The sequence below is a fragment of the Podarcis pityusensis genome, assembly GCF_964106645.2.
Source record: "Podarcis pityusensis genome assembly, chromosome: 12".
NCBI lineage: Eukaryota > Metazoa > Chordata > Lepidosauria > Squamata > Lacertidae > Podarcis > Podarcis pityusensis.
The window spans coordinates 42,751,578-42,764,527 of NC_138037.1; the positions used below are offsets into that span (position 1 = coordinate 42,751,578).

The following is a 12,950-nucleotide window of genomic DNA, read 5'->3' on the forward strand; positions in this document are numbered from 1 at the left end:
CCCCCCTATATTCCTGATAAGCTAACTGATAGTATGTAACTTGTTTTCAGACTGTCTTACAAGGGATGCTCAACGGTACAGGATTAGCTTGTGTAAATATTAGTTTTCAATGGATGATTCTTTGCGCAAAGGTCATAATAAAAGCTATTACTGTGGGGATGATATACTGATGATATTAGAGGATTTTGTAAGGCAGGTAAAGTTTTAAGGCTGAAATGGGCTAAGCCCAGATTGAACAGCCTGTGTCGAAGAGTTCAGCCTGGCAAGAAAGAGCTTCCTATCAGAAAACATACTTCAAATGGCAAAAAACACACATCCTAGACTTGGCCCGGAGACTTCTAAAGAACCCCTCTTCTCATGTCTTCTGTTAACTCAACATGTAGTTCTGCCTCTATTTCTTTTTTTGCTGTTATTTACCTACCCGGTCCCTGAGATCATCCTCTGAGGCCCTCCTTCGTGTGCTCCCTCCTTGAGAGGTCCGGAGGGTGGCAACATGAAAACGGGGCCTTCTCTGCAGTGGCTCCCCATCTATGGAATGCTCTCCCCAGGGAGGTTCACCTGGCGCCTTCATTATACATCTTTAGGCGCCAATAAAAAACGTTCCTTTATATCCAGGCCTTTGGTTGATCTTATTGACATCCAACACCCTTTTAGAATGTGGCTTTTTTGGGGAGGGGGGATTTAATGGGTTACTGCTTTTGGGTTGATTTTATATGCTGTGGTCTTGTTGTAAACCACCCTGAGACCTCTAGGTATAGGGTGGTGTATAAGTTGAAAATAATAATAATAATAATAATAATAATAATAATAATAATAATAACGCCCATCGCTCTCTGTTTTCAGAGTTTGAAACGTGGTTTTCTTTTTTATCTGATCTTCTAGGCACAATTGTGGGCAATTTTAACTCATTATTATTTACATCAAGCGTAGCCAAAGTGGGGCTCTGCAGATGTTGTGCAACCTTCACAAGCCCCCCCAGCCAGCATGGATAACACTGGGCAACAATTTTTTACTTTTTGAATGTTGTCTAGATTTCTACAACTGATTTAGGGTATTTTTGCACTGCTGAATCAGGAAATGGCATCCGTTTCTCACCATCAGGTCAGGTTTACTGTAAACTGAATGGTGGGCATTGATAAAGGTAAGTGCACGTAAACTGCATGTTGCTTCGCCATTTTTCAAACTTCAGGGCTTGAACTGGAATGCTCAGTGGCAGGGAGGTCTCTCTTCAGAGTCCAACAGTAGTCAGCCATCATGACTGTGTCCCAGCAACCCTGATACCTGGTCTCCATCTCTTTCATGTCCTGATGGAATCTCTCCCCCTGCTCGTCACTCATTGAACCCAGGTTCTCAGGAAACCGGTCCATATGTGAAAATAGGTAGTGCATCTTGACGCTCATGTTGCAGCCCAGGTTTCTGAAAGCAGTCAGCATGTTGTTGACAAGTTCTGTGTAGTTTATGGCCTTATTGTTGCCCAGAAAGTTCTTCACTACCAGAACAAATGCCTTCCATGCTTCCAGTTCCACTTCGTTCATTGAGTTTCCGAACTCTGGATCTCTGATGAGCTGACGGATCTGAGGACCATCAAAGATGCCAGCTTTCAACTTCTCCATGGTCAATCCTGGAAAAGCCTGGCACAAGTAAGTGAAGCAGTCACCATCCTTGTCCAGAGCTTTAGTGAACTGCTTGATTAAGCCGAGCTTGATGTGCAGCGGTGGGAAGAGTATTCTGTCTCTGTCCACCAGAGGGTCGTTGATGACGTTCCTTTTTTTGCAAGGCACCAATTCCTCCCGCACAGGCCAGTCCTTCGTGTAATGCTGAGCATGGTCCCTACTATCCCACATGCACAGAAAACATGGGTACTTGGTGAAGCCAGACTGTTGTCCCAACAAAAAGTTCACCATCTTCAGGTCAACATAAATAAACCACTTATGCTAATCATAACCAATTTTCTCCAGCACATACTTCACCGCTTCATAGTTCTCCTTCAGTGTACTCGAGTGAGCCAGGGGTATAGAGGCAAACTGGTTGCCGTTGTGTAGCAGAACACATTTCAGTGATCGCTTGCTGCTGTCAATGAACAGTCTCCAATCTTTGGGTTTGTACTGTGGCACTCCAAGCTTGAGCAGAACCTGCGCAATATCTGCACAGTACACCAAGTCCTTCTCTTCCGAGAAAAAACGGAGGTACTCTTGATGCCTGTTGCGGAAGAAGCTGATGCGAGCACTGTCAGAGAGGAGGTTTTTTCCTTCAATCTGGATGCCAACAGTTCGGCAGAGTCCTTTGACAAGCTGAGGTCGCGAACTAGATCATTCAACTCCTTTTGGAAAAATGGATGTGGAGCATCATCTTCAAGAACCACTTCTTCTTCATGTCCTTCAACACTGGAGGCATCTTCGTCACTAATGTCAGGAAGTTCTCCGAAGATAGGCACTGGAATTTCATCACAATGAGCTACAGGACAACGTGCTGATTGAAGATCAGGATACTTCGTGGGGCGGCTGCCCCATTAACTTAGTTTTGATCCCCCAACTTTATGCTTTGCCGCACCAATTTATGGAAGATTTCAAGGTTTTATGACTTCAAACTGATCCCTTTTTGACATAATCACCCAGAACTATCGGACCTGAATACTTCTTGTCATTAAAATAATCATTTCCAATCAAAACAATTATTCGACATGGCATTTTACCCCCACCAACTTCTTCTAAAATGCTCCACACAAGCGTACATGTGAACAAAAACGTAAAAAAACGACATGTGGCCATAGCTCAAAAACTTGACCTGATTGAGCAAAACCAATGTGATTTTTGGATTCAGCGCATCAGATTCGTCCTAAATCAACTGAAAAAATGCAGACAACAAATTTGTTGTTGACCAGTGTAATGGTTAGGGATAATGGGAGCAGCATCTCCAACAACAGCTGGAAGGAACTACATTGGCTACCCCTGATTTACATCAATGATGTACAATTTACATCCATCATGATGGACCTCTCTTCTTCCCTTTGTTTTACAGAAAGAAGTGGTGGCATTACTTGTGTTGATGGAAACATCTTTGTTTATCATTGTGTAGCATATGCAGTAATTATACTCCTTACAGTTTGCTGAAAGCTTCAAATGCAAATAGTAATGAAAAGTGTCAGCTGATTTTACAAAGGTAAAATGTATTCCTAGGAAGAGGACATAGAGTACACAAGAAAATTAAAGATTATGAAACAGATAAACAACAACAGCTCAATCAGGCTGGAACATATACAGTAGCTGCAGAGAACAATCGGAGGAAGGTTGAAAGCTTTGCTTTAAGAAATCAAAGGTTTCAACTAGATGGTGAAAGTTAAACATGGGTGGAGCAAGGTGGACATCTTTAGGGGAGGAGATCAATGAGATGGGTACCATAACATAGAAAGTCTTGCCATGTGCAAGATTGCATTGCTCCTTGCCTGGCTTCTGATCACTGCTGGGTGTTCTGCTTTATTTAAATGTGATTATGCCAATAATAAGGGGACACGGTGGCGCTGTGGGTTAAACCACATATAACCATATATCTCAGCCTTGGCCCAGTATACCTGAAGAAGCGTCTCCACCCTCTTCGTTCATCCTAGACACTGAGGTCCAGCTCCGAGGGCCTTCTGGTGGTTCCCTCCCTGCAAGAGGTGAGGTTACAGGGAACCAGGCAGAGGGCCTTCTCAATAGTGGCGCCCGCCCTGTGGAACGCCCTCCCATCAGATGTCAAGGAGATAAACATCAATCTGACTTTTAGAAGAAATTTGAAGGCAGCTACAGAGAGGTTTTTAATGTTTGAGGGCCTTTATGTTTTAATATTTTGTTGGAAGCCACACACGGGTGGCGCTGTGGTCTAAACCACAGAGCCTAGGGCTTGCCGATCAGAAAGTCAGTGGTTTGAATCCCCGTGACGGGGTGAGCTCCTGATGCTCGGTCCCTGCTCCTGTCAACCTAGCAGTTCGAAAGCACATCAAAGTGCAAGTAGATAAATAGGTACCGCTCCGGCAGGAAGGTAAACGGCGTTTCCATGCGCTGCTCTGGTTTGCCAGAAGCGGCTTAGTCATGCTGGCCACATGACCCGGAAGCTGTACACTGGCTCCCTCGGCCAATAAAGCAAGATGAGCCACAACCCCAGAGTCGGCCATGACTGGACCTAATGGTCAGGGGTCCCTTTACCTTTACCTATGTCAATAAAGTAGTGATGGAGAAGGGAAGGAAATGGATCATTCCATGGTGCCCCAGACGTAGGAATGACTTGGGGGTCTTGGCCACCCCTGCTCCTGGAGTCTGGGCACAGAGATCCTCAAATTGCTGCCTAACAGCTGAGTGAGCAGACAGAGAAGAGAGAAAGAGTGACCGCTCCCCGCTTAAAACGGGGGGCGCCCTTTGCGTGGACGCGTGCAGCCCCTAGATCTGGAGTGGCCCCAACAGCATAGGCTTGGCTTTGCCTTCCCTCAGGTGTGATACCTGGAGGTCTCCGCCTACCTCAGTCAGTTGTCCAATCCCACCTGGGGGAAGCGTTGCCAAGGAGACCAGGCCAGGTAGGGGAGGGATTACCTGCCCACACAATAGAGGGAGGATCTTACCTAGGAATCCTCACTTGGCTCCAGAGCTTCTCCCACCCTACCCACCCTCAGTTAATGTCTTATTTTGCAGGTTAACTTGTCTTCACAGGTTTTGCAGATTAACTTTTCTTCACAGGTATGCGGGCGCTGCTACGTTAAGGTCGCTGTTAAAGGGCCGGAAAGGAATTTCCCTGCATTGGCAGGTTTCGCCTTTCCCGTAGCAAAACGTCACAACTTTGGCGGTATCAGGCCTTGGGCGGAATCCTTTTGTCCATCTTCCTCTTGCGGCGGCGATACCAGGGTTCCCCGTTAAAGGGGTTTTCTGAAGGGAGGCTTTGGCCGTACACCGAAAGGTCGTCATTGCTCTCCCCTGCGGCGGCGGCGTTACGGGGGCGGCCATCTCTGCTTGAACATATGTTCTCCAGAGCCGGCCCATCCCCCCCACACACACTGGATAACCCTGATGCTCCCTAGGTCCCCGGCTGGGGACCGGGGAGGGAGAACGCCCAATGCCTGAGCCAAGGTCTACCCACATTTGAAATTTAATAAAGTTGTGGCCAATTTAATCCCATAGCACGTTGTCTTGAGTCGTTATTCCACATGACGGGGGGACCGTGCAGGATCTGGGGACTCCGCCTGTCCACGCAAAAAGCAGCGTACAACTGACAGGTGAAATTCAGGAGTCAAGAATCAACCCTGCTCTCCCACAAAAGGCAGAATTGAAGCTGGCCAGAAGGTTCACCTCCGTTTCAGATGGGCATGTAGTTTAATTTTCAGTTCTGACCTTGCCTTCTACCCTGTACGCTTCACTCCTCTGCTGACTGAGAAGCCACACACACACACACACAAAAGACTGATGAAGAAGTTACTTTGCATTTCTTCCTTTTACCCTCCCACGTCGCAGGGAAAATTCCTTCCCCTCATGCCGCAAGAACACTGCTGTTAATATTATCCAATATTCACAGGAAAATGTGGCTCTCTCAGATTCTTACGTTAAAAGCAACACCTGAATGCCAAGAGAGCCAATACTTGATTCGCTGCAAATTGTGCTCATTTATTTGTGTTTATGTTGCACTCTGTAAACACTCTGTTTTTGTTGCAATGTGTAAAACTATTTTATTTCACGGCCTTGACTCAATAAATATTTCTTCTTATTGCTCGTTAAAACAGAGAACTTATAAACTGTACCTCCAGAGCCTATAAAATGCAATTATCTCACTTCTATTATGTAATTTTTTTGCAGAGTCTACTATCTCTACCCAGGAGGTCTAGACTGGCAAACAATCCCCAAACATGGGGATGGAGAAAGCTCTTTTCTTGGCCCTATAGCAAGAACAACGTCCGTTTCAAGTGGGTTCGCTTGGTCTGCAGTTGCTTTTGCCTTAACTAGTCATTCCAGCTGAGAGCCAAAGGATCACACAATTAATTCCTTACTACCATATGCTCTTTTAGCCTGCTTTTTGGGTCATAGGGCATATTTTGGGCATCACACCTATAACGTATATGTGCTTCTAGATTGCAGGGTTCAGAGTCCCAGAATGATTATGGATGTTAATAATTATAAAAATAATTATAATAATTATAATAATTTTATTATTTATATGCCATCCATCTGACTGGGTTAACCCAGGCATTCTGGGTGGCTTCCAACAAAATATTAAAACATAGGTAAAGGGACCCCTGACTGTTAAGTCCAGTCGCGGATGACTCTGGGGTTATGGCGCTCATCTCACTTTACTGGCTGAGGGAGCTGGCGTTTGTCCGCAAACAGCTTCCGGGTCATGTGGCCAGCATGACTTAGCTGCTTCTGGCGAACCATAGCAGTGCATGGAAATGCCGTTTACCTTCCCACCGGAGTGGTACCTATTTATCTAGTGGCACTTTGACGTGCTTTCGAACTGCTAGGTTGGCAGGAGCTGGGACCAAGCAACGGGAGCTCACGCCATCGCGGGGATTCGAAGCGCTGACCTTCCGATCGGCAAGCCCTAGGCTCTGTGGTTTAGACCACAGCGCCACCTGCATGTGGCTTCCAACAAAATATTAAAACATAAAGACCCTCAAACATTAAAAACCTCTCTGTAGCTGCCTTCAGGTTTCTTCTAAAAGTCAGATAGATGTTTATCTCCTTGACATCTGATGGGAGGGTGTTCCACAGGCCGGGTGCCACTACCGAGAAGGCCCTCTGCCTGGTTCCCTGTAACCTCACTTCTCGCAGGGAGGGAACTGCCAGAAGGCCCTCAGAGCTGGACCTCAGTGTCTAGGATGAACAAAGAGGGTGGAGACGCTCCTTCAGGCATACTGGGCCAAGGCTGAGATATATGGCTAAGATCCCTGGTCTGTATATAGCTGAGGGAAAGGTAAAGGGCATCGTCGGGGGCCGGACCCCTGAGAGAACAACAAATGTCAGATTAAGAATGTCTCTTTCATCTTTTTAATTAGCCAGAATGTGGGGGGGGGCCCGCTGTTATGTAAAGCATTCCTCTGTAAGACATACTGGCATGCATGTTCCCACCATTTAGTGAGCACCTCACTATCATGACCACGAGAAAGCCAACTGATAGGACTGAAAGAAGCGAAGAGTCAACAGAGAGAGGCTTCTAAGAAATATAGTAAAGCAACTGGGAGCCAAGGGAGCCAATCTGAGGTGAACACTTGCACAGCAACAGCCTATATAGATGACCACATTTCCACACATATTCCCAGTGGGTCCGTCGCCAACAATAATTCAAGTATTTCTCACAGTTAAGATGTCTACTGCTACAGCAAACTGACACATTCTTTGGAACAAGCTTATATAACTAGTCTGTGAAAGTTCCCAAGTGTGGAAAACCAACTTCTGGGATTAGGAAAAGCAAGACAATACTGTGCATTAGACTGTACATAACTGGGCAACTTGAATAGAGCTACAAGGAAAGTGGGAATTAGAAGAAGGTTATGCCTCAGAGAATTGAAGGTTCTAATTACTGTTACAGTAGATACTGTAGTTAATTAGCAAAAAAAAATGAAGTGTGATAGCATGTTGAGACTGGCCTGTTTTCACATGAATTTAGATATATTTAATTCCGTGCACTTTAAAATGAGATGGCGTGTCATGATATGCTTTACTGAAAAAGAATAAAGAATCCAAACATATCCTAGGAAAATTAACTGTCTGAATCAAACAGTGGCCCCCTATATAAGGGCTACATTATATTTGGGGTCACTAATTCTCTATTTTAGCAGCAAATTTGCAGACCTAAAAGGCTTTTTTTTCTTACCAGGAGTAGAGAATCGTCCCAACAATGGAGGTAAGCTTGCTGTTTTCCTGTTTCTGCTTTGCAAGACCAAAGTCAGCTGGAAATAAAATAAACAAAGCAAATTTATTTTCCTTCAACAGGTTCAACTATTGATTATAGCTGGAGCAATAAAAGTTCACTCATTTTTTATATATTATCCCCACCATCTCATTTATGCATTATCAGGCAACACGCAATAATATTTGCTCATCTTCTACTCTTATCTTTGCTCTTTATGAATGATATAGAGTGGCCTGGTTCGCATGTCATGGGAAGGCCATTCATGATTTACTGTGAATGAGCGAGAATGCCAGTGCACACTGCTCAAATTACACACACACACACTCACACACACCACCCTTTCTTTTCCCAAGCTGGAAGAAAAAAATCTACAGTGCTGACTTAGCATTTATGTATGACTCAGCATTCACAGTTTGGCTTCTCTCCAAAGAAACCACAAGAGCTGGTTCATATGTAGCCAGCACTGTGGCTTGATTCCTCCCAGATTCCTCTGATGTGCAAAGCGGGCCAGTTTTTAGGCAGTAGATGGCTCAATACCAATATATAATGCTTATAGAATTTGTTTGTTCTAATGCTCTTATGCCACCAGCCTGGAAATGAAACACAGTTTAAATAGATATCAAAATCCATTTATGAAGATTAGAACTGAACAGATGCCAAGCTCAACAACATGCCAGCTATAGGCACACTTACTTAAGCAACTTTTGAATTTAATCTAAGTGGTTTTTTCCAGCTACTGTTCTTGGCAGCAGCTGAAAAGAAGCAATTCCCTGAAGCCCAATCCTAGGGTGCAACTTTTGAAAAGGTCACTTAAAAATATGTTAATTGTCAGTGGACGCTTATGTTTCAACTCTTGCCTCAGGGCAAAGTATGAGTTTGCGGGTGCCAGACTCCTCTAAATTCCCGGACCCAGTAAGTGTTGGAATTTAATCAAGCCTCCTGAACCCCTGGATCCAGCAAGGGTTAAAATATAAGCCAGGCTAGCTTATATTTGAATGGTTCATCACCTCAGGCTAGCTTCCTCATGAGGTCATTGCCTGGGGTGAGGAACCATTAAGAGAACGAAGGGAAAGGTGGTGGACCATTAAGGAAACGAAAAAGAGGGGAGGATGTGTCAGATTGGAAATGGGTGGAGCACCTCCTCCCTCTTTTAAATAGTGAGAAGAAGGAAAGGCACAGTTTAGAGTTTTAGCATTGGCTGCGATGTGACTTAAAGCAGAAAAGGTTGCAGGCTGCTAAAGGAAACAAGTGGAAAAGCCATAGAAGCAGAGCATGATGCTTGATGTCTGTTTGAACCCAAGGCTGCATCTATGGGAGAAACAAGACCCATTGGGGGAGTTGATGCTGGGAGCCCCTTCATTATAGACTCAGGTTGTAAAGGTAAAGGTAAAAGGTAAAGGTACCCCTGCCCGTACGGGCCAGTCTTGACAGACTCTAGGGTTGTGCGCTCATCTCACTCTAGAGGCCGGGAGCCAGCGCTGTCCACAGACACTTCCGGGTCACGTGGCCAGCGTGACGCTGCTGCTCCGGCGAACCGGCACCAGAGCAGCACACGGAAACGCCGTTTACCTTCCCGCTATAAAGCGGTACCTATTTATCTACTTGCACTTAAGGGTGCTTTCGAACTGCTAGGTGGGCAGGAGCTGGGACCAAATGACGGGAGCTCACCCCGCCGCGGGGATTCGAACCGCCGACCATGCAATCGGCAAGTCCTAGGCGCTGAGGTTTTACCCACAGCGCCACCCGCGTCCCAGACTCAGGTTGTATATATGTGTAAATAAACCATATATCTGTCTCCATATATACAGTAGAGAGTGTGGTCTTGTTGTCTGGGCAGTCCAGGACCTCCATACACACTGCCCAGGCTTGTTCCCTGGAGAGATCACTTCAGCTGCCAACACAGGAGGAGGAAAAAAATCACACAGCAGCCACATCTGGAATTGTCATTCCACAGCAATTTGACCTCACCTCCAGAGGTGAACTCCATTGTCTCTCGAGACTGAGGAGTGCCAACAACAATTTGGACAGCTCTTAAGATATTATAACCGTAAGATATCGTGGTGGTTCCTGACATCAAGAAACAAGTTTTCATCTATGTTTGGATGCCACTGGATGCCATTTTGAATCAAGATGGCAGATTGAACCTTTCAAAACTGCATCGATTTGAACCACTGAGTTCAAAATTTCACTGATTTTGTTTGACCTCCTGAACAATGCTCTGTGAAGTTCCGCATGCTAAGATATAAGTTGACATAATACTTCCATGTTCAACCCCCTCCCTCTCACAAATATACAGTATTTACCTCTCTAAGCCTGCAAGCCTATGCACACCTTTTGGAAGCGAGGAAGTGAGTCCCATGGAGGGAGACAGTGGAACTGACTTCTGAGCAAACAGGCTATGGGGAAAGGGAAATACTATGATATGTGTTTATATGTATTTTACAAATAGAAGGCTCAGAACGACACGGCAAACCCTAATTTGCCCAAAGCGGGGGGGGGGGGGGAGAGACAAAGAATGGGACAGAATTGGAAATTTGGTTTCCTGCTGGTGTCCAAACCATCAAATGATTCTTCCATTTACTTCAACCTATAGAGCAATGACCTATTAGTTAATCCAAATGCCAAACTTCTAAAAGGTCATGCTCCATGCCAGGCTTATTCGGTTCTGAAAAGTGAAAAATGACAAGCTTAGCTATTTTTATTTATTTATTTATTTTTATTTTTATTTTTTATTTTAGACAGAGAAATGGATACTGGACACAAGAAAATCGCATCAGCCCTTGAATCTGTTGTCAAAAGCTACTGCTTCACCTTGCATCATAGCTGAAATGCTAAAATTTGTGTTTTTTTGTGATGATGCCTCTTGCCCTGTTATTTCCCCAATTAATATGCAATTGTAATACCATAGCTACTACCAGTAGTACTTCAGGCTGTTTACAAAACAACAACAACAAAACCCAGATTGAAATAGCTCTGGCATTCAGTATTAAACACTGTAAAAAGAAATAAAGAAAACAGGTGTGAGATGGAGCCAACTGTACCTCCATGAAAGCAGGTCACTTTGTTCAAGTAGCTGTTTCCCACATTCTTTATACAACCACTGGGAATACTATCCTGACTCGAGAAAAGCTTTTGTCACCTGCATCCAATTTAGGCTTTAGATGGATGTGATGCCAGTTTTAGATGTTTAGATCAGTTCAGCTAGAGGTAATGTTTTAAGAGGTTTTGGTGCTGCGGGTTAAAACACAGAGCCTAGGACTTGCTGATCAGAAGGTCGGTGGTTTGAATCCCCATGACGGGGTGAGCTCCCATTGCTCAGTCCCTGCTCCTGCCAACCTAGCAGTTCAAAAGCACATCAAAGCGCAAGTAGATAAATAGGTACCGCTCCGGCGGGAAGGTAAACGGCTTTTCTGTGCGCTGCTCTGGTTCACCAGAAGCGGCTTAGTCATGCTGGCCACATGACCCGGAAGCTGTACGCCGTCTCCCAATAAAGCAAGATGAGCGCCGCAACCCCAGAGTCGGTCACGACTGGACCTAATGGTCAGGGGTCCCTTTACCTTTAATGCTCCCTTGAAAATCCACACACATTCTTCTGCTCTAATACAAGCTTTGTAAAAAAATAAAATAAAAATAAAGGTGTCTTGCAAGTTTACAGTAGTAGCATAGCACCAAATAAGACAAGGCTGGAGTAACTCCACTGCCTTGCCTTCTCTCCATTTCATTCCATGCTAACGTTTTCCAAGGGCTGTTTTCGGCACCTTGCAAAAGCTATTCTAATCGTCTACTGGAAAAGGTTGAATGAGCGAGAAGATGGGTTACTAAACATAATGCAAGAGCACCATGCAGTGGCTGCCTGTTTTAATGCAGCCTGTCTCATACTTAAAACTACTATTCTAGGAGGTAAAAACTGCACAAACAGTAAAACGCCTCCTTGTGCAAGGCATGACTACTCTGTTACTCTGTCCACAAATACAATCTGAAGTGATATAATAACACTGAGGACCATAGGATGGAACGCCAATAACATCTGTATAGTGTTAGAATTAGTATTGCGCACAATACTGCATCAAGTAATGAGGAGAAAAGACTGCATTTGAAAATTATTGAAAAGGAGGGGAAATTCTGGTTCAAGGTTTCTGATGCGCTTGCCTTGCTTTTGAGATTGCCAAGGGGCATTTGTGAATGTCCGTCCTTTCATTCTACAAGTCATCTCACCAGGACTTGTACTCTGGAACCTTTGCAGACGGCTGCACTTTCATCTAAGTCCAGAGTACGGTATCAGGAAGTAATTCCTCCCATGGGGCTTTTCCAGATCAGAAAGCACAGGCAGTCAGGGAGATTGCAGACTACAGGAAAAACATATACTGAGGGCGGGGTGGGGGTGGTAAGCGAAGCTCAAAGTCCCATGCCAACCTAATTTCTTCTTTTTTGCAAATCATCTTTATTGGTTTCTTTTAATTGACATTCATAGAATCACATTATAACATCTCAGTTCTCCTATGGCTAAACATGTATTTCTAAATAATAATAAAGAAAACAAAAACAAATATTTGTGCTAAATCGCTCAATTCATTCGTATTCCTTTTATACTCGACTTCCCTCCCATTCTTACTTGGGTCCTCAGTTTGACTTAGTTGAGTGCCTCTCTTAACATGTCTAGGAGTTTGTTTTCCTGTTTTCCCACCATATTTTAGTATTTTTTCTTACAGAAGTTATTCTAAACCAGTCAAAATTGCAATTTCCCTATGATAGCCTTTCAAATATTATTTGAATATGTTCCAATCTTTTTTAAATGTTTGTTTTGTTTGATCTCTTATCTGCCCAGTCAACTTGTCCATCTCCGCGTACTCCATTAATTTGGTCAACCAATCTATTTTGGTCAGTAAACACTCCCTTTTCCAATTCTGTGCAATGACAACTCTTGCTGGTGGCGTACATGAATACTTTCTTTAAATCTTTTGGAATCTCATTTCCCACAATACCCAATAGGAATGATTCTGGTTTTGGGGGGAATGAGATTTTAAACATCCTTTTTAAATCATCATAAATGAGATCCCAAACCTAAATTCTTAATTTATTTTCCT

General features: G+C 44.2%; 1 protein-coding gene across 5 annotated transcripts in view; it reads right to left on the minus strand.

The window, feature by feature from the left end:
• Positions 1 to 12,950, minus strand: part of NEK10 (NIMA related kinase 10) — a 115,697-nt gene that overhangs the window by 47,356 nt on the left and 55,391 nt on the right. For all 5 annotated transcript variants that reach the window (XR_013978025.1, XM_080974592.1, XM_080974594.1 and 2 more), the window contains exon 23: positions 7,828 to 7,903. Coding sequence is in view for 4 of the 5 variants with exons in the window: in XM_080974592.1 (XP_080830718.1) it covers positions 7,828 to 7,903 (76 nt within the window). In the remaining variant the exon portion in view is untranslated. The remainder of the gene's footprint in view (positions 1 to 7,827; positions 7,904 to 12,950) is intronic.